General features: G+C 43.5%; 1 protein-coding gene across 2 annotated transcripts in view; it reads left to right on the forward strand.

Annotated features, from left to right (window-relative positions):
- LOC100859602 (zinc finger SWIM domain-containing protein 6-like) overlaps positions 1–21,692 on the forward strand; it is a 452,492-nt gene that overhangs the window by 233,344 nt on the left and 197,456 nt on the right. For both annotated transcript variants that reach the window (XM_025144610.3, XM_025144611.3), the window contains 2 exons: positions 14,216–14,364; positions 14,824–14,974. In XM_025144610.3, the coding sequence (XP_025000378.1) occupies positions 14,216–14,364; positions 14,824–14,974 (300 nt within the window). The remainder of the gene's footprint in view (positions 1–14,215; positions 14,365–14,823; positions 14,975–21,692) is intronic.

Genomic DNA, 21,692 nt, shown 5'->3' on the forward strand with positions numbered 1-21,692 from the left:
GGAAGAATCTTAGAACCGTGGGGACCCGCCGTGCCATGGGATTTCACCCCTGAACATCTGTGGGATCCCGAGAAAATGAGCCAGCATTTGAGTCAGGGGCAGTGCGGCTTAGGTAGATCAAAGGAGGCACGGCTCATCTGGGGCTTGGCTTGTGCCTACCGCGCCCTGTATAGTACTGTTCTGGAGAGAGACAGTTTCCGAGCGGAGGTGCGAGCCGAAGGGGGAAATCTCCAAGTCAGACCTGATCAGTCACAACAGACACCAGTAACAGTGTCAGTAGCCCCTGTAGAAGGCAAGAAATGGAAGCGGGTGTCCTCGCGTCTAGAGCGAAAAAAGGAAGAAGAAGAAGAAGAGGAAGTGGAAGAGGTGGTAGAGGAAGATCCAGGTGAGGGGACTTCCTCAGAACCAAGAAAAGCAAAGGCAAAAACTAAGAGGCACGAAGAGGACAGCGATGAAGAGGAGATCTCTATTACTGTTCGTCGACCTCTCAAGATGTCTGAGATCCTAAGCTCAAGAAAGGAATTTGAACAACGCCCAAATGAAACTGGTGTCACCTGGTTGCTTCGTTGTTGGGATAGTGGGGCCAGTAGCTTGTCTGTAGATGGTAATGAAGCACGCCAATTAGGAGACATTGCTGGAGACAAATCCATCGACAGGGCAATTAGTAGATGTTTGGATGAAGCTGCAACCCTCTGGGACCAAATATTAATAGCTGTGAAGGAAAGGTATCCCTACAAAGAACTTTTGCAGCCTGCAAAGAAAACGTGGAATACAATTGAGAAAGGTATCCAGTATTTGAGGGAAATAGCCCTGGTGGAAATGTTATATGAGTCTAATTTTGCTCCTAATGATCCACGCCAAAACCATGATCCGGAGAGAGTGAGGACAACACCTGAAATATGGCAAAAACTTACGAGAGCAGCACCAGACAGATACGCCCCCACACTAGTAGCCACATTCCACAGATACGAGGACCAACAGAGAAGACCCCTAGTCTTCGAATTGATTCTTACACTCCAAAACTATGAGCAACATCTACCCCCAACCCACGTTTCCATTTCAGCCGTCACAGAGTTAGCAAACAGACTGGGTGATGTAGAAGAGCAGATGTCCCTATTGATTAATCGTGATGAACCCGTGGAACCCGTAATAGTATCGGAAACGTTTGACGACGATCAAGATAAGCAAAAGGGCCTAATGAAAGAGCTTATCAAACTAATGAAAATCCAGTTAATTAAAGAAGATCGATCCCCCTCCGCACCTGTAACATCAAAAATCTCAGCTATCGAAGGCAAACGCTTTCCTGCTCGAGTGAGAAACAACAACAGGACGGCTTCGCGTGTTGCCTTGTGGCGTTATCTCCGTGACCATGGAGAAGATATGAGGAAGTGGCACGATCAAGATACTCCCGCACTGCGAGCACGGGTGAGAGAATTACAGAACAGACCAACCACCAGTGTAGTTGCTCCAGTTACCACAGGTAATGAATAGAGGGGCCCTGCCCTCAGTCAGGGGAGGGAGAGGGATAACGGAGTTTATTGGACTGTGTGGATCCGATGGCCTGGCACATCAGAACCACAGAAATATAAGGCATTGGTGGATACCGGTGCACAGTGCACTCTAATGCCCTCAAATCATGAAGGGACAGAATCAGTCCATATTTCTGGAGTGACTGGGGGTTCTCAAGAACTGACTGTGTTGGAGGCCAAAATAAGCCTCACTGGTAAAGACTGGCAAAAGCACCCTATTGTGACTGGCCCAGGGGCTCCATGCATACTGGGTATTGATTACCTCAGAAGGGGGCATTTCAAGGATCCTAAGGGGTATCGATGGGCCTTCGGAATAGCTGCTGTAGATACAGACAACATTAAGCAGCTATCTGTTTTGCCTGGCCTGTCAGAAGATCCGTCTGCTCTGGGGTTGCTGCAAGTAAAAGAGCGGCAGGTACCAATTGCCACAAAAGCAGTGCATAGACGGCAGTATCGAACCAACAGGGATTCCTTGCTCCCCATTCATAAGTTGATTCGTCAACTAGAAAGTCAAGGAGTGATCAGCAGAACCCATTCACCTTTTAACAGCCCCATATGGCCAGTGCGTAAAGCCAGTGGAGAATGGAGGCTGACAGTCGACTACCGTGGCCTGAATGAAGTCACACCCCCGCTGAGTGCCGCTGTGCCGGACATGCTAGAACTCCAGTATGAATTGGAGTCAAAAGCAGTCAAGTGGTATGCCACCATTGACATCGCTAATGCCTTCTTTTCCATTCCTCTGGCCACAGTTTGCCTTCACCTGGAGGGACATTCAGTATACTTGGAACCGTTTGCCCCAGGGGTGGAAACACAGCCCAACCATTTGCCATGGGTTGATCCAAACTGTATTGGAACAGGGCAGTGCTCCTGAGCATCTGCAATACATTGATGATATTGTTGTGTGGGGCGATACAGCAGAAGATGTTTTTAAGAAAGGAGAGCAAATAATCCAAATTCTTCTGCAAGCTGGTTTTGCTATTAAGCGAAGCAAAGTGAAAGGACCTGCCCAGGAGATTCAGTTCCTAGGTATAAAGTGGCAAGATGGGCGCCGTCACATCCCAGCAGATGTGATCGACAAAATCACTGCCATGTCTCCACCCATTAATAACAAAGAGACACAATCTTTTCTGGGTGTAGTGGGCTTTTGGAGGATGCATGTTCCAAACTATAGCCTTATTGTAAGCCCCCTGTTTCAGGGGACGCGGAAGAAGAATGATTTTACAATGGGTCCTGAACAGCAGCAGGCTTTTGAGCAAATCAAACATGAGATAGCCCGTGCCGTGGCTCTGGGGCCAGTACAGACAGGACAGGATGTAAAGAACATCCTCTACACTGCTGCTGGAGAGAAAGGTCCCACCTGGAGCTTGTGGCAAAGAACCTCAGGGGAGACCCGAGGCCAACCCCTGGGATTCTGGAGTTGAGCATACAGGGGGTCTGAACAGTGCTACACCCCAACTGAGAAGGAAATCTTAGCCGCGTATGAGGGGGTTAGGGCTGCTTCCGAAGTAGTCGGTACTGAGACGCAGCTCCTCCTGGCACCTCGACTGCCAGTGCTGAACTGGATGTTTAAAGGAAAGATTCCCTCCACCCATCATGCTACTGATGCCACTTGGAGCAAGTGGATTGCACTAATTACACAACGAGCTCGAATGGGGAACTTCAGTCGTCCAGGAATCTTAGAGGTGATCATGGACTGGCCTGAAGGTAAAAAGTTTGAAACATCACCAGCAGAAAAGGTATAATGTGCTAAAGAGGCCCCACCATACAATGAACTACCAGGAAATGAAAAGAAATATGCCCTGTTCACAGATGGATCGTGTCGCATTGTTGGGAAGTATCGCAGATGGAAAGCTGCTGTGTGGAGCCCCGAGCGACAAGTTGCAGAGGCCACTGAAGGAAAAGGAGAATCGTCAGTTTGCAGAGGTCAAGGCTGTCCAACTAGCCTTAGATGTCGCTGAACGGGAGGGGTGGCCAGTGCTTTATCTTTATACTGATTCATGGATGGTGGCGAATGCCTTATGGGGGTGGTTACAGCAGTGGGAGCAAAATAACTGGCAACGGAGAGGTAAACCTATTTGGTCTGCTGAACTGTGGAAAGACATTGCTGCCCGAATAAAGAATATGGTGGTAAAGGTGCGTCACGTAGATGCTCATGTGCCCAAGAGTCGGGCTACGGAAGAACAGAAAAATAACCATCAGGTAGATCAGGCTGCCAAAATTGAGGTGGCTCAAATAGACTTGGACTGGCAGAACAAGGGTGAATTATTTCTAGCTCGGTGGGCCCATGAGACCTCGGGCCATCAAGGGAGAGATGCAACATATAAGTGGGCTAGAGACCGAGGGGTGGACTTAACTATGGATGCTATTGCACAAGTTATTCATGACTGTGAAACATGCACCATAATCAAACAAGCCAAGAGAATGAAACCTCTGTGGGAGGAAGGGCGATGGCAAAAGTATAAATACGGGGAGGCGTGGCAGATTGACTATATCACCTTGCCACGATCCTGCAATGGTAAGCTTTATGTGCTCACCATGGTGGAAGCGACCACTGGGTGGCTTGAAACATATGCAGTACCCCATGCTACCGCCAGAAATACCATATTAGGTCTGGAGAAACAAGTTCTGTGGCGACATGGCACCCCAGAAAGAATTGAATCAGATAATGGGACTCATTTTAAAAATTCTCTTATAAATACTTGGGCCAAAGAACATGGCATTGAATGGATTTATCATATCCCCTATCATGCACCAGCTTCTGGTAAGATTGAACGATACAATGGGTTGTTAAAAACTATGCTGAAAGCAATGGGCGGTGGAACATTTAAGCACTGGGAGAAGCATCTGGCAGAAGCCACCTGGTTGGTCAACACCAGGGGATCTATCAATCGTGATGGTCCTACCCATTCCAGCTCCCTACATACTGTAGAGGGAGATAAGGTCCCTGTAGTACATGTAAAGAGCATGTTGGGAAAATCAGTTTGGGTCCTTCCAGCCTCTGGAAAGGGCAGACCTCTCCGTGGAACTGTTTTTGCCCAGGGACCTGGCTCCACTTGGTGGGTGATGCAGAAAGATGGGGATGTTCAATGCATACCACAAGGGAATTTGATGTTGGTGGAGTGCAGTCAGTAGTTCTATGTATATGTATTAAGCATGATATAATGATGTAGAATAAGGGGTGGAATGTCACGGTTTTGTAACTTTGCTATTGGTATTCCACATCATAACATCATGGACAAAAGAGAAGAACTACGTATCCCAGAGGACCTCACGGTCAGAGAAGGAAGACACATCACGGAAGATACGTCATCTGGTTGCGCGCGGTGCTTCTTCACTTTCGCTTGCTGCTGGGAGAGGAGTGGGTGTGCTTTCCAAGCCGGGCGCCTTCATCAAGTAAGGCTTTCGGTTTCGGAAACTCTCTCACTCTCTCTCTCTCTCCCTCTCTATCGCTCTTTCGCTCTCTCTCTCCCTCATTTCATTTGGTTTATTATACTTACTCCCAATTAGATTGTATTGTATCGTGTCATCTTGCATCCCAACATCATAGTTAGTAAAATAAGTTCTCCTTCTTAGATTGTTGCCACCGCTTCGTTTTTTCTTGGGAAGTCAGGGGGGAGGGGGGCCCGCAAGCCTACTGCCCCCCTGTCACGGGCACAGATCTATCTAGGTAACTCCGTGACATACAGGAAGTGAAAGCAGGGCTGAGTAGCCTGGGAGGAATACAGGGCTGTTGCCCATGTGTGTAGAGACAGGATTAGGAAAGCCAAGGCTCAGATGTACCTGACCTTGGTGAGGGATGTGAAAGATTCCAAGAAGGGGTTCTGCAGATACAAATGCAGGAGGAGACAGGCCAAGGAGAGTGTTCCCCCTCGGATGAAAGGTAATGGGGACAATGAGCCTCTAGGTGAGGATGTGAGGAGTGGTTTCTGTCCCACTGTAAGAGTGGAACAAGTCCAGACCTCCTCATGAAATTGAACGTGTATAAGTCCATGGGGCCAGATGATATCCATCCTAGGGTTCTGAGAGAGATGGCTGAGGTGGTTGCCGAGCCGCTCACCATCATATCTGAAAAATCATGGCTGTCTGGTGAAGTCCTCGGTGACTGGAAAAAGGGAAACATTACTCCCATTTTTAAGAAAGGGAGAAAGGAAGATCCAGGGAACTACAGGCTGGTGAGCCTCAACTCTGTGCCTGGTAAGATCATGGAGCAGATCCTCCTAGAAGCTATGTTAGGGCACATATGAGATAAAGAGGTGATTTGAGACAGCCAGTATGGCTTCACCAAGGGCAGATCTTGCCTGAACAATCTGGTGGCCTTCTATGATGGAGTTACGGCTTTGGTGTACACGGGAAGGACGGTGGATGTCATCTACCTGGACTTCTGCAAGGCCTTTGACATGGCCCCTCACCACATCCTTCTCTCTAAATTGGAGAGATATTGATTTGAAGGATGGACTGTTGGATGGATTAGGAATTGGCTGGCTGGACGCAGTCAAAGCGTTGTGATCAATGGTTCTGTGTCAGGGTGGAGGCCGGTCACAAGTGGTGTCCCTCAGGGGTCAGTCTTGGGACCGGTGCTTTTCAACATCTTCATCAATGACATAGACGATGGCATCGAGTGCACCCTCAGTAAGTTTGCAGATGACACCAAGCTGAGTGGTGCAGTCGATATGTTGGAAGGAAGGGTAGCCATCCAGAGGGACCTGGACAGGCTGGAGAAGCGGGCCCATGAAAACCTAATGAGGTTCAATAAGGCCAAGTGCAGGGTGTTGCACTTGGGTCGGGGCAATCCCAGGTATTTATACAAACTGGGGGAAGATCTCCTTGAGAGCAGCCCTGCGGAGAAGTGTCGTGAGTTAGCAACACGACACAGGGTTCTCGTGCCAGGAAGATTTCTTTATTGCTGTGATGATCGTGATCATGATGCTGTCACTCTCTATTTGTTCTTTTAAGCAAGCCTTTTGTCTTCTAACACACATATTCAGTACATTTCCACTAACAATCCATTGGCTAGAAAGCAAGCTAATTCCATAACAAGTCTTCATAATCAGCAGAGTTTATCTTATGGCTAGGTACAAAACACCCCCATTTATTCAGTCCTTCTGTCTCCTTTCCAGAGCCTCGTTATCAGAGAGTCAGCATTCGACAAGACCGAGCTGACCTCTCCCCCTCCCACAGAGAAGGACTTGGGGATCCTGGTGTATGAGAAGCTGGACACGAGCCAGCAATGTGTGCATGCAGCCCGGAAGGACAACTGTGTTTTGGGCTGCATTAAAAGAGGAGGTGCCTGCAGAGAGAGGAAGGCAATTGTCCCCCTCTACTCGGCTCTTGTAAGGCCCCATCTGGAGTACTGCATCCAGGCCTGGGGCCCCCTGTGCAGGAAGGACGTGGAGCTCTTGGAGCAGGTCTAGAGGAGAGCCAATAAGATGATCAGAGGGCTGGAGCACCTCACTTAAGAAGAAAGGTTGAGGGGACTGGGCTTGTTAGATATTAGGAGGAAGTTTTTCACACAGAGGGTGGTAACACACTGGAACAGGTTGCCCAAGGAGGTTGTGGATGCCCCATCTCTGGAGGCATTCAAGGCCAGGCTGGATGTGGCTCTGGGCAGCCTGATTTAGTGCTTGGTGGCCCTTCACATAGCAGGGAGTTGAAACTTGATGATCATTATGATCCTTTTCAACCCAGGCTATTCTATGATTCTATAATTCTATGACAGCTGCTTAATGTTGTCTGTGTCTACAGCAGCTGTTCCAAAGGCCCATTGATACCCCTTGGGATCCTTAAAATGACCCCCTTATGAGGTAATCGATACCAAGTAAACATGGAGCCCCTGGTCCAGTCACAATGGGGTGCTTTTGCCTATCTTTACCACTGAAGCTTATTTCCGCCTGTCCGGTCTTTCAGTTACTTTTGAAGTGGCTGATATATATGCTTGTAGAGGGGTTAAATGTATCTCAAAGTCATGCAGTTTAGAAATCAGTTCACTTTAAAGGGGTCTTCTTTGCCTTCTGCCATGAATAGCTGTTTATGTACTGGCATAGTTTTCTGGTTTAGTTCTTGTGAACTTATGCCACATATTTGGTGTACACCTGACTCTCTCAGGATCATGGTTTGGATCATCAGGAACAAAGTTGGTTCATGTAACACTTCCACCACCATGCATTCTCTCAAATAATCAGTGTCTTTTACCATAGTAGTCCATTTCTTTATCTCAGGCATCACAATTTCTGTAGAATTAGAAACTCCCTTTAGAGTTGTATGCCACATTGTATGCAGATACCAGGTAGGTATTTCCATCAGTGTTTTCAATTGATTATATATACCTGTAGCTCCATAGAGCAAAGTGGCAAACTTAATTAAGTCCCAGGATGTTTTGAGCAGTAAAAAAGAAAAAATGATGACATGCAGTCCCTTTAAAAGCAATTTTACAAGAGAAAGCAATTTTTTTTTCTTTTCCCTCTTTACAGAAGTAAGATAGCAGTGATCAAAGTTTACAAATATCCCAGAATACTGGCAGTCCGCCTGGACTTTCAAGGTCAAGATTTCAGAGAGCACCTGCAAAAGAGATAACTTTCCCAGTGAAGGTAACGAAGCTCTCCAAGAGCAGAGAGAGATTCATTCTAAAAAGCTAAAAAGCAGCTAGTGCCCACATTTTCCACCAAGAATGTCAGCGGTTTAGGGGCTGGTTCGGCCCGGTTCCATGACTAGCGGGGCAGAGGGATTTCGCAAAATCCACGCCTCCAGAAAAGGGAAACGGGACCTCAAAATAATTAAAAACAGTGGCAATGATCTGAGGAGAAACAAACTAATTTACTAAATACGGTATCGGAATGCAAGATAACACACCATAATTCAGTATAATTAGAATTGAAGCTAATAAATCAAATATACTGAGAGAAAGAGTATCTGAAAGCTGTAGGCCTTACAGTAGAAGCTGAGGCGATGCGTGCGATTGGGACGAGAGCTGAGGGGAGAAGAAAGGAACATCAGGTGACTTTGCCAGAGGTTATATCTCCTCTCTGACTGCAAAGCCCCCTGGGGGATGTAGTTCTTCTCTTCCAGACAGATACCCAGAACTGGAGCATTAACACTTTAACTCCCAGTGCACTACATGACGTTATGATGTGGAATACCAGTAACCAAAACTCATAAAACCATGACGCGCCACTAGGTTATGGCAATATGTTGGCAAATATACATACCCCTGTGGCGAGACCTGAAAGGTCCACTGCCTGCCTCCCCATGTAAATGCAAACTGATCTCATGATTCTTCAGCAATTGGAATACTGAAGAAGGCATTTGCCAAATCTAGGATACAATGGTAGGTTTTTACCTCCCTACTCAATGTGTCCATTAGGGAGGCAATACTGGGTATGGCCGCATGAACAGGCGGCGTGACCTTATTTAATTCTCTATAATCCACTGTCATTTTCCATGTGCCGTCTGACTTTCATACTGGTCACATGGGGGAATTATATGGGCTATGCGCAGGTCTTATTATCCCAACTTTTTCTAATTCCTGCATCGTCCTTGATATTTCATCTTGCCCCCCTGGGAGTCTATACTGTCTCACATTAGTAATCTAGTGTGATTCCGGCAGGCGAATGGGCTCATGCTTCACATGGCCCCTCAGTATTGCCTGCACTGCTCGGACACTAATGCACCTCTGTCAAAGTCTGAACTCTCCAACAGTCATCTCGAGAGCCAGACCCCATAAAATGTCTATGCCCAAGATGTACTCTGGGACTGGGGCAATAGACACTTTACACTCACGGGGTGGGAGACGCCCAACCCCCAATTTCAACCACGTTTGGGTGACAGGAATGGTCTGTCCCTCACAGCCACCAATCATCACTCTATCCCCATTAAATTTTGTTGGATCCCCATAGATTATCGATGTTTCTATCGATGAATCTAGCGTGGTGTATCACCCAATGCCATAACCCTTTGAATATTCTTTTGGGACCAAAACACTGTCAACTAAACATAGGGCCTCCGGTCCCATCTGGAGGCCCTTGGGGAATGCCATAATCTGTCATATGGCTAGGTCTTTTACCTCAGGTTGCTCAGGCATCATGGCCCAAATCACCTGAGGAGGCTTCTTTCTTCTACTACGAACTAGAAAATCTTCCAAGTTCCATGTTGTTGTTGGTAGTTTTTCAATAATTCTCACCCCAGGTTTCTTGGGATAATTTCGAAATTTTTGCATGTGGTGTTGTATGCCACGTTGTATGCAGATACCAGGTAGGTATTTCCATTAGTGTTTTCAATTGATTATATATATTTATATATAGATAGAGAAGAATGGCAAAATTAATTAAGGCCCAGCATCTTCTGAGCATTAATAAAGAAAAAATGATGGAATGCATTCCCTTGAAGAGCAGTTTTAAAAGAAAAAGCATTTTTTTTTCTCTTTTCAGAAGCAAGCTAGCAGCACTCAAAAAGTTTACAAATATCCTAGAATACTGGCAGTCCGCCTGGACTTCAGTACCTCCAGTAATGATAAGTTTTCTAAGCTCTCTGTGCGCAAAGAGAAATTCGTTCTAAAAGTAAGTCTTTTTTCTTCCAAGGCAGCGTATGCCTGCATTGTGCACCAAGAATGTCAGCGGCTTATGGGCTGATTCGGCCTGGTTCTGTGACTAATGCGGTGGGGGGACCCATGGACTCACGCCCTGGGAAAAAGGGAAAAGGGGAAAAGGTGTCAATGGTTTAAGGGCTGGTCCGGCCCGGTTCCGTGACTAGTGGGACAGAGGGATTTTGCAAAATCCGCGCCTCCAGGAAGGGAAACAGGGCACCCCAAAATAATTAAAAACAGAGGCAACGATCTGAGGAGAAACAAACTAATTTACTAAATATAGTATCGGAATGTAAGATAACACACTATAATACAATATAAATCAACAATAATTGAGAGAAAGATTGTCCGAGAGCCAAAGGCCTTACGCCAGTACTAAAGCCTTGCGTGCAGTCGGGCACAGCAGTAGCGAGCCGATCCGGCAGGGAACACGGCGAGACGAGAAGAGAGCCCGAGTCAGATGACCTGCGCCTTTATATCTGTTCCCTTGAGCAGGAATGATAACAGTACTCAAAGAGGCTCTTGGGGAACGTAGTTCTTCTCTTCCAGACAGGTACCCGGAACTAAAGCATTTGCTCTTTAACTCCCAGTACACTGCATGATGATGTGATGTGGAATACTGATAACCAAAAATCATAAAACCATGACAAAAGGGTAGGGAGATGGGCCTAAAAGCAAAACAGTGGCAACAATCTGAGGAGGAAAACTTACTAAAAAGATGTTGGTATGCATGATAACACAGTATATTACAATATCATACAATTGAAGCTAATTAATCAAATAAAATGAGAGTGTCCGAAAACCGAAGGCCTTACTTTAAGTAAGCTAAGGCAATACAGCACCCTCAACAGAGACGAGCCAGAAGATCGAAAAAGGGGTGTCTCGTGATCTGCAAATGGTTTTTATCTTTCCCTCTGAGCAGAAAACAGTAACAGAACAGTGGACAGTCCTCTGGGAGATGTAGTTCTTCTCTCCTGGGACAGGTACCCAGAACTATCCACAATCCACACTACTAGAGCATTAACTCTTTAACTCCCAGTGCACTACATGATGTTATATGTGGAATACTGATAACCAAAAATCATAAAACCATGACAATGTCCTATTAAACTTTCTTTATCTCAAACCACAGGTTTTTCCATTTTTATATTATCTCCGACATCCCACTTGGATGAGGGAGTATGCGAATGGTTGAGTGGTGCTTCGCTGTCTTCTGACTTAATCCAAAACAGTCTCTCAGCAACTAGTAGATGAGACATCCCTTTCACCTTTTAAATATTTCATTTGTTTTTTCATTGATTAAAGATTCCACCATTCCCTGAAACTGATGAAAAGCTATGCGGTAGAACTGCAATTGTTATACTGTCATCCAAAATCTGGGAAGAAAACAGAGAAAACAGAAAACTCCTATGTGGTGTTAGAAAGTGGCATTCCTTTATTCCTCACAATGTGCACTGGGTGACTTGACAAGGAAGCACATGCTTTCAGAGTTCAGGTTCTACATTTATACAGTTAAGACATACATATGCAGTACTTTGGCATACATATTCACTCTTTTTCAAGGTCTCATAGTTATGTGTTAATGTCTCTGGGCATGCTCAGTGGTACCTGGGGGGGTTGAGTGCCCACCTACTTCTTCCCCTTTTTTCACCATCAGCTTCATCACTGAACCCTTTGACTCACTTTCATTCACTTTTCCCCAGTTTGGAAGATTTCTGTTGCTTATTAGGCCATAGTGAACCACGTTTTTTAAAAACAATGTATGTGGAACCCGAGGAAAATGTCCTTGCACGTTTTGAGGCAAAAGATAAAAGTATTCTATTGTGACTCCAGTACTTCTCACAAGGCAAAATCATTGAGGCAGAAGATAAAAGTAATCTATTATGTCCCCAGTGCAAAATTATTGAGGAAAAACAAGACTGTTCACCCACTAAAGCTGAAATGGAAAGTTTTAGAACTATTACTTACGGATTGCTTTTGCTAAAATAATATACTGGTTCTTAAACTAATGTACTAATCCCTATTGCTAAGCAAACCAACCTATATCAAAACAAAGTCTTAAATCAATAGAATCAATGTTTAATTTCTGTGTGCTTGAAGACCTGTAGCTGTCTTTTCATGTTCTCTGGACTTCTTTGAAAATAAGCTTTTGCAAATCCAAACATTTAATTTTCCTTTACTCCTGTATCCTTCTTTTAGTATTGGCTACAGAGGTAACATAGGCTGGGATTTAAGCATGATAGATTGTGTAATGTGATTCAGTTTCAAATACCTTATTGAAAAGAAATGGAGATAGATTCCAAAGTAGTGACAAGCCCAAAATCTAAGTCACAGAATCACAGAATCATAGAATGTCCTGGGTTGAAAAGAATCATCAAGTTTCAATCCCCCTGCTATGTGCAGGGCCGCCAACCAGAGGTGAGGCTCACTGGCCTGTAGTTCCCCAAGTCTTCCTTTCTCCCTTTCTTAAAAATGGGAGTAATGTTTCCCTTTTTCCAGTCACTGGGGACTTCACCGGCCAGCCATGATTTTTCAAATATGATGGCGAGCAGCTTGGCAATCACCTCAGCCATCTCTTTCAGAATCCTAGGATGGATATCATCTGGCCCCATGGACTTATATACGTTCAATGTCATGAAGAGGTCTGGACTTGTTCCACTCTTACAGTGGGACAGAAACCACTCCTCACATCCTCACCTAGAGGCTCATGGTCCTGGCAGACATGGGAAGCCTGACCACTCGTGAAGACTGAGGCAAAGCAGTCATTGAGTACCTCAGCTTTTTCGATGTCTGAGGAAGCCAGCTCCCCATTACCTTTCATCAGAGGGGGAACACTCTCCTTGGTCTGTCTCCTCCTACCTGTGTACCTGTAGAGCCTCTTCTTGGTGTCTTTCACATGCCTAATATTCTTTCCACAGTGCTATTCAACCATTTCAGTTTTAATACCTTTTGAAAAATACCCAGTGAAGGTCTAGGCTTATTCAGAAATATGTAGATTGCTAGTTGGTGCAAGTACTTGGTTTAGTTAATTTTTTTTTCAGTCTTCAGAAGAGGCCACCAATGGAAAAACACTTATTTCAGCTGGAATATTTGAGTTAGAACTGTCTGTGGCCAAAGTGTTTCCCAATGTAAATGCAGTTACTTTAGTTTGCACTAGGCTAATTCAGGTAGAGTTATTCTGAATTGACTCTATGCTGATAACACTGTGTATGTAAAAACGCTCCTTCAAAAGCACCAGTTTCACACAGCTTTAACTCTTACTTATGATGGAAATGCCTTCAGTGCTTTAAGACTCTGGATTTGTTTGGGTTTTTTTTTATTCTTTGTTTAGCTTTGCAGAGCCGTCACATCTCAGAGGCACTGAGGTGGTGATTTTCCTCATGTTCGTCAACAGCAGCACTCACTAGCAGTCACTTAAACCCTAGCAAGATTGCAGAAGGTACAGGAATTACACGGGTGTTTTGGGAAGAGTTGTTTTAACATCACAGTTGTAGAAGTACTATGCAAAGTGTAATTTTCCTTGTAAAAGCATTCTAGTATACCTGCTGATATGAGAGGAAAAAGTTCATCTTTATTTCAATGTGTTTTTTAAATAAAATATTGTTTATTTAAATAGCATTTAGTAGGCTGCCATTTATTTTCCACAAAGTGCTTAAGACTACTAAGGATAAATTTAAATCTATTTTAAAGAATGTTTATATTAAAGCCAAGACATCCAAAACAGGATGAAACACAAATCTATAACCTTCTGCAGTATTCCTCTCCCTTGGACCTGTCAGAAACGTCTGAGATAATTTTTAGGAGACAGGATCTCTGGTGAAGACATTTTAATTCATGATTGCAATGGCAGGCGTCCTGCAAGCAGGAGTGTACCTATGGAAACAATATTACAGTTTTTGTACCTCGTGTCCCCCAATCTTACCCTGTCCCCTGTTTTCCCATTGGCTGGGTACTCCAGGTTCACAATCTTAAGAAGTTTTACATTTGTAAATTACATTCTGACACTTGAACATGAAATAAAATTCTTATCTTATTCTTACGCAGAAACAACATTCCATGAACTTTTAATCTTTATATGGAACATACTGATTCCTTTTGTTACTGTTTGCAGGTGCTCCTGACCCAACAGCAGGTGCTAGCATAGATGATGAAAACTGCTGGCATTTGGATGAGGAACAGGTCCAAGAACAAGTTAAACTCTTCCTCTCACAGGGTGGATACCATGGATCAGGGAAGCAGCTCAATTTGCTTTTTGCAAAGGTATGTTAAATGTTCTAAACCTTCCCTTTTTTCTCTCCCCCCATTCCTCCAGACAGGCTGTACTTGTTAGTTAATAATGAGCTGTTTCAGCAGTTGCAATCTGGTGTGTCTTGAGATCAGTTTAAGGATATTAAATAACGTTTCAACCATCTGCAGCTTCACACACCCCAAAATGTTGGAGAAACCTGTAGAAATGATAGTCTTGCAGTAGCTTGTATAATACACCTGTGGATTACTTGTGGAAGAAGTGTGTTTGAAGAATTGCAATGGGATACTGAAATAAAAAAGTCATTGTTAAAATTGGGAAGGCAGACTTCTTTCTACTTAAAAATTTCACTTCATAGACATCAACTGTATTTTTTATTTAACACAGAGATGGAATGTTTAATACTGCAGCATGTAGTTTGTACTGTGGTGTTTTCTTTTTTTCATGTTTGTATTAAAAGGCTCATTTCCTAGGTGCGAGAGATGCTGAAGATGAGAGATTCAAATGGAGCTCGCATGTTGACATTGATAACAGACCAGTTCATGGCTGACCCTCGTCTGTTGCTTTGGAGACAACAAGGAACTGCAATGACTGACAAGTATAGGCAGCTCTGGGATGAACTGGGTAAATGCACAGACTTCAAAATCATCTAAGTCTTCATGTGTATAATGAAGAAACAATTGCATGTTTAGGAGTGGAGAGAAACTTTATTGTGGTACTAGATAAACCAAGTTAGTCTTCTGCAGTTTTGTTTGTTCAATTAAGGTTGGGTAAAATTGAGTTTCTGATCTACTACATGAGACAACTGCAGTTGAAGGAGAGGAAGCTTGGTATGAAACAAATACAGTTGCAACAGGTTGTAAATATCCTGAGGATCTAAAAAGAGTAAAGCAAAAAGTGAAAATGTACACAACCAAGGGTAAATATATAAACCATGGTACTAAAATGGAAAGTTTATAAGGAAGAAATAATTTTGCAAGTGGAGAGAAATAGAATGAAAAAAGAGGAGATTCATTAAGACTATGGGAAAATTACAACAAAGGAAAACAGAAGTCCATTACATAGCAGAGACTTTCACCCATAACATCCTTGTAGGTAAGTTTAGGAAGTGTGGGATAGATGAGTGGACAGTGAGGTGGATTGAGAACTGGATGACTGGAAGAGCTCAGAGGGTCGTGATCAGCAGTGCAGAGTCTACTTGGAGGCCTGTATGAGACTTCTCATGCTAGAAGATAGGTGTGACTTCAGTGATGCACTGATGAACACTTCCAACTTGTCACAGTAATATGTGAATGCATTTTCCACAGTTTAGAGCTGAGCTGGTATTCTTCATGTTGTTGCTGTTTAAATGGTAAATTTCACATGCTGATCTTTAGGTGTTTAACTCTCAGCAACAATGGTTGAAGACTTTAGTCTATTGGAATGATTAATTATCTGAAGCTCTTTGGTTTGCCTTTTTAAATTGCACTGATAAAATGGAGGAATATGGAAATATTTACACTTTACACTTTAATGCATAAACTTTTACTGTCTACCTCAACTGTTTGTTGATATCTAAAGTTTTTAAGTGTAGGAACTTCACAAAATTCATGACAATAATGGTGAGACATAAAGCTTTCTTGGATGACCTTTTTATTACTCTTTTCTGTTATGCATACTAAATTCATTGTTCTAAAGGTATTTCCTGAGGAAAATTACGTCTTTGCCTTAGTTGTTATTAGTACTCAGTCTCAGCAGTTTTTCACTAGCACTTTGACCTACATTGGCTGCTTTTTAAATGTTGTGACATCCTGGTGGTCTACTTTGAGTTCATATTTATTGATATTTTGGTCATTTTCTGGATTAGTGATGCATTTTTGTATGAAAATTTAAAACTAAAATATCTTACAAGATAATATAATGTAGAGAAATAGTACAATATACTTCCAGGAGGATCATGCTTAATTTTTTTTATTAGCAACACTTTGCTTCTCATTTAAAACTTAATTCTGTATATTAAATTTAGGCAAGGAATCATAGATTGAGAGATTTAATTACTGTTGCCACGAGCAAACTAATAGTGTTAAAGCTTTTTTGCCTTGAAAACCACTCTGAATTTTTCTGATACAAGTTTATATTCATCTCTAGAAAATATACCAAGTTAGATTCTTTTAATCTTAACAAAATGAAGCTATTCTCTATCTATAATTTTTCCCTTTGCATTTAGAGAGACAAATTTGTATGAATGGGACATACCAGCTGTTCTAAACAGGTTATCCCTTTTTAGTACTTAAGGGAAGGAAAAAAGGACAAAAGCAGCTAGGGTTGGTGCTAATATGCCCCTAGAGAAAATCCTCCCTGATGCCAGATTTGGAGACTACTTTAGGTTTGCCATCAAAAATGAATGCTTAACTTTAGCGATTCTTGCAGTTTTTGTGCTCTAACATTTTTCTGGAGCTGCATGTTTTGTGCAATCCCTTTTTAGGATCAGAAGAAATATGCACTTTTCCCCATGTTTTGTGGTATTTTTAAGTGAGTAATGGCAAGGCTGTGATTTTCAGTTTTGAGTGCTAGGTGTGTTCAAATTTACATGACTACTTTGAGAATCTGAAGGTCTAACTGAATTATGTTTTGCTTTAAAGTTTAAGACAGTACTGATGCCCTGCACCTTCAGAAAGCAGTTGCCATAGAATTTCTTAGTTTAGATAAATCAGTTGTACGTTTTATGTTTGGCCTTGAAGTGAAAGCTGTAGGAACACCCATCTTCCAAAGGATGTGAGATGCACCATGCTTTGCTCTATTGTGAGGTTTCTAGGTGGAGTGATATCTTAGCTATTTCTCCCTAAAACTATATCATATTCAGTAGGCTGTCCTTAATTGATAATCCTTTTCAAACTGTTGGTTTGTTTAGTCTTGGCTGCCATGGAATGGTTGTCATGCAGCTACAAAACGTCTACCTTTAGTTCATGAACTTACAGTTGCATCTGCTCTTTCACAGAATAAGCTGCTAATGTATGTCAGTGCATTTGAATGATTTGTGCTACTGGAGACACTAAAATAACAGTGCTTAGAGTTAGCATTGTACAATTAACAAATGTACAGTTAGAAGAGTGGTTCAGGCCATGACTCAACAGTTCCTATACAGCATCATAAGACAGTTTTGCTGCTCCAAGGCCTGAGTTATTAATGGCAAAGAAATTGCTGCCGTGTCCCTAAAGCATCTCAGTTGTTGCTGTTTCCCTGGTGAAGGAAGCCAGGCTGCCATTCTATGGAGATGGGTTTTGCCCATCTTTTCTGAGGGTGATTTCCTTCCTCTTTCATTACCAACAGAAGAAGATTATTGACATGTGTTGCAATGGTATTTGAAACAAGGGTATATGAGATCATAGTATGAAAGTAAGGAGGAGCTATTTTCAAAGAAGGTATTTTTTCCTATGGTAAAACTAAATTTATCAAATTTGAGGGATAAAGGTAAAAGTAATTCAAGTGTGTAAGAATAACTTGAAGGGTTTATTTATAATGTTGTACAGAAAGTTTGGGTTTCCATTTAGTTGTGATGGATAAAAAGTACTTTTACAGTAGGAGCCAAATTTATTTTCAATTTTTTTTCTCACTTTTATTTTTAATGCCTATATAACATTAAGCTGTTGTTTAATTTTCTGTTAAATCTTCTAGTAAATGCCAAAGCTAGACAGTAGTAATTGATCTAAGGAGTAGAGTTACTGAATGTTTGCTAATTTCTCTGAGCTTTACTGCAGTCCAGAAATCTATATTTTCCAGTTTTCTCTCTTGAATAGATATTGGTATTGGAAATATCCAAATAATTTATCAGGACGGTCTCTCTGATAAAAGCAGATTTTATTCATGATTGCAATGGCGGGTGTCCCGCAAGCAGGAGCACTCCTGCAGAGACAGTGTTACATCTTTTATGCCCTATTACCCAATGCTTATCTTTTCCTCTCCTTGTTCCTCATTGGCTGAGTACTTCAGGTTCACAAATCTTCCCGATGCTTAACTAAACATATGGATACTGGCTAAACATAAATTGATGCTGTCTAAACATATATATTGCTAATTATTTTACTTCTCCTCCTTAAATTCTCTATCACTCAGGTCTTGTCTGTCCAGCACCAAAAATTAGTAGTCTTCCAACATAACGAGCCTATTGATATTCTTGTCACACTGTTTAGGAGTGGGATGTCTAACTTGTCTTTAACTCAAGGCTCAGAGGTATTCCAGATGGCTGGATAGACAGGAGCTGCAGTCTTTGTACCTATAAATTACTCCATCTAACTAATCTCTGTGAGTATAAATTACATCACCTATCTGCTGAGCACGTGAAGACTATCAGAGACCTCTGATGAAGTAAAAAGACCTCCCCAAAAAGAACTATTAGTAAAATACTTATCTTGTTAGTTCTAATGCAGAAACAACATTCCATTCCTACACTGGGAAAATAACTGAAAAATTGGAAAAGTAATTTAAATGAGAAATGCAAGAATTTTAGTTGTCTTGGACCTGTCAAATCAAGACAAAGGATGATCTTCATAATTAAGGATCTTCATAATTTGGCCACAACAACCCCAGGCAACGCTATAGGCTTGGGGCAGAGTGGCTGGAAGACTGTGTAGAGGAAATGGACCTGGGGGTGTTGATGGTTGCTCGACTGAACATGAGCCAGCAGTGTGCCCAGGTGGCCAAGAAGGCCAATGGCATCCTGGCTTGGATCAGAAATAGTGTGGCCAGCAGGAACAGGGAAGTAATTATCCCCCTGTACTCAGCACTGGTGAGGCCACACCTCGAGTACTGTGTCCAGTTTTGGGCCCCTCACTGTAAGAAGGACATTAAGGCTCTGGAGCGTGTCCAGAGGAGGGCAACAAAGCTGGTGAGGGGTCTGGAGCACAGGCCTTATGAAGAGCGGCTGAAGGAGCTGGGATTGTTCAGTCTGGAGAAGAGGAGGCTCAGGGGAGACCTTATTGCTCTCTGTAACTACCTGAAGGGAGGTTGTAGTGAGCTGGGGGTCGGCCTCTTCTCTCGTGTGACTAGTGATAGGACTAGAGGGAATGGCTTCAAGCTGCGCCAGGGAAGGTTCAGGCTGGACGTTAGGAAATACTACTTCTCTGAAAGGGTGGTCAGGCACTGGAATGGGCTACCCAGAGAGGTGGCAGAGTCACCCACCCTGGAGATGTTCAAGGAACGTTTGGATGTTGTGTTGAGGGACATGGTTTAGTGAGAACCATTGGTGATGGGTGAATGGTTGGACTGGATGATCCTGTGGGCCTTTTACAACCTTAGCGATTCTATGATTCTAGATGTTGTTTTTTTTTTGTTTTTTTTTTTGTCCCAGTGTTGCACTTACTCTCCCTCTAATGCACATTCAGAATTTAGTATGCAGAAGGGCAATGATTTCCTCTTGCCATCAGAGGAGGGCATTGCCAGTCATTCTGAAAGCAGTTGTCCTTGTTGAGAAACAATAAACAATAAATAATGTGAGAAGTGCTCACATTCAGTAGCCCAGGCTCAGGCAGAATTTGCTATGAATCCCAGTTTATTTCATGCTTTTGCAATAGCGAGCAATCTTAAGAAAAAAAGAGAGTGCAAGGAGGGGAGAAACACGACAGTTTATATTTCCTACTTCCCGGTGCAAAATCCCTCCCCTGTTCCTCACTGGTCAAGTACCCCAGGGTTTACAGCCTATCCAACACTTCTAGTTCCCTCAGCAGATGTTCTTCCCGTTTACTGCTTGGTTAACCCCTCCCTATTCTCCTCTCATTTTAGCTTTTACCCATTATGGTAAGCTTTGATAACCTCTCATAGTTAACCTTCCCCTCTGGCTATCATTCAAACCACAGAACCAGTTTTTACCAGTACATCCCCTTATGTTATTCAAAAACGCAGGTCTTCATTTCTGCAAGCAGAAAGTTATCGTGTATCAGAGCTTCATGGCACCCCTTTGGACCTTTTACAGTCATAACATCTTACTGTAAGGCAAAAACAAGATCTATTTCCCGATAATTTCTTCCTCTTTTCTATTTATATAACTGTTGCTTTTTGCATTTCTATTAAGTCAGGGTTCCATTGGTGGCCTCCAGCTTTGACAGCATTAGAATCAAAGAATTACCAACGTTGGAAAAGACCTCTAAGATCATCCAGTCCGACCATTCACCTATCATCAATATTTCCCACCAAACCATGTCCCTCAGTACAACATCTAAATGTTTCTTGAACACCTCCAGGGACAGTGACTCCACCTCCCTGGGCAGCCCATTCCAGCGCCTGACCGCTCTCTTGGAGAAGTAGTATTTCCTAATGTCCAACCTGAATCTCCCCTGGCACAACTTGAGGCCATTCCCTCTAGTACTATCAGTAGTTACACGAGAGAAGAGGCTGACCCCCACCCCACTGCAACCTACCTTCAGGTAGTTATAGAAAGCAATAAAGTCTCCCCTGAACCTCCTTTTCTCCAGACTAAATAATCTCAATACCCTCAGCTGCTTCCCATAAGACTTGTGCTCCACACCAGCTTTGTTGCCCTTCTCTGGACATGTTCCAGGGTCTCGATGTCTTTCTTGCAGTGAGGGGCCCAAAACTAAGCACAGTACTCAAGGTACAACCTCACTAAGGCTGAGTACAAAGGGATGATTACTTCCCTGTTCCTGCTGACCACACTATTTCTGATACAAGCCAGGATGCCATTGGCCTTCTTGGCCACCTGGGCACACTGCTGGCTCATGTTCAGTCGAGCATCAATCAATACCCACAGGTCCATTTCTTCTACACAGCCTTCCAGCCAAAGTGCAGGACCCGGCATTTGGTCTTGTTGAACCTCATCCCATTGGCTTCAGCCCAGCTATCCAGCCTGTCCAGATCCCTTTGTAGGGCCTCGCTACCCTCAGGCAGATCGACACTTCCAGCCAGCTTGGTGTCATCTGCAAACTTACTGAGGATGCACTCAGTGCCGTTTCCTCACGTTGTGGCCGTTTCCTCAGGTCCTGCTTGTTGCCTGGGAGAAGAGGCCAAACTCCTCCTCATCACAAACTCCCTTCAGGAAGTTACAGAGAGCAATAAGGTCTCCTCTGAGCCTCCTCTTCTCCAGACTGAACAATCCCAGCTCCCTCAGCCGCTCCTCATAAGGCCTGTGCTTCAGACCCCTCACCAGCTTTGTTGCCCTCCTCTGGACACACTTCAGGGCCTCCATTTCTTTCTTGTAGTGAGGGGCCCAAAACTGGACACAGTACTCAAGGTGCGATCTCACCAGTGCTGAGTACAGGGGGATCATTACCTCCCTGTTACTGCTGGCCACACTATTTCTAATGCAGGCCAGGATGGCATTGGCCTTCTTGGCCACCTGGGCATACTGTCG

This window comes from Gallus gallus, chromosome W (assembly GCF_016699485.2).
Source record: "Gallus gallus isolate bGalGal1 chromosome W, bGalGal1.mat.broiler.GRCg7b, whole genome shotgun sequence".
NCBI lineage: Eukaryota > Metazoa > Chordata > Aves > Galliformes > Phasianidae > Gallus > Gallus gallus.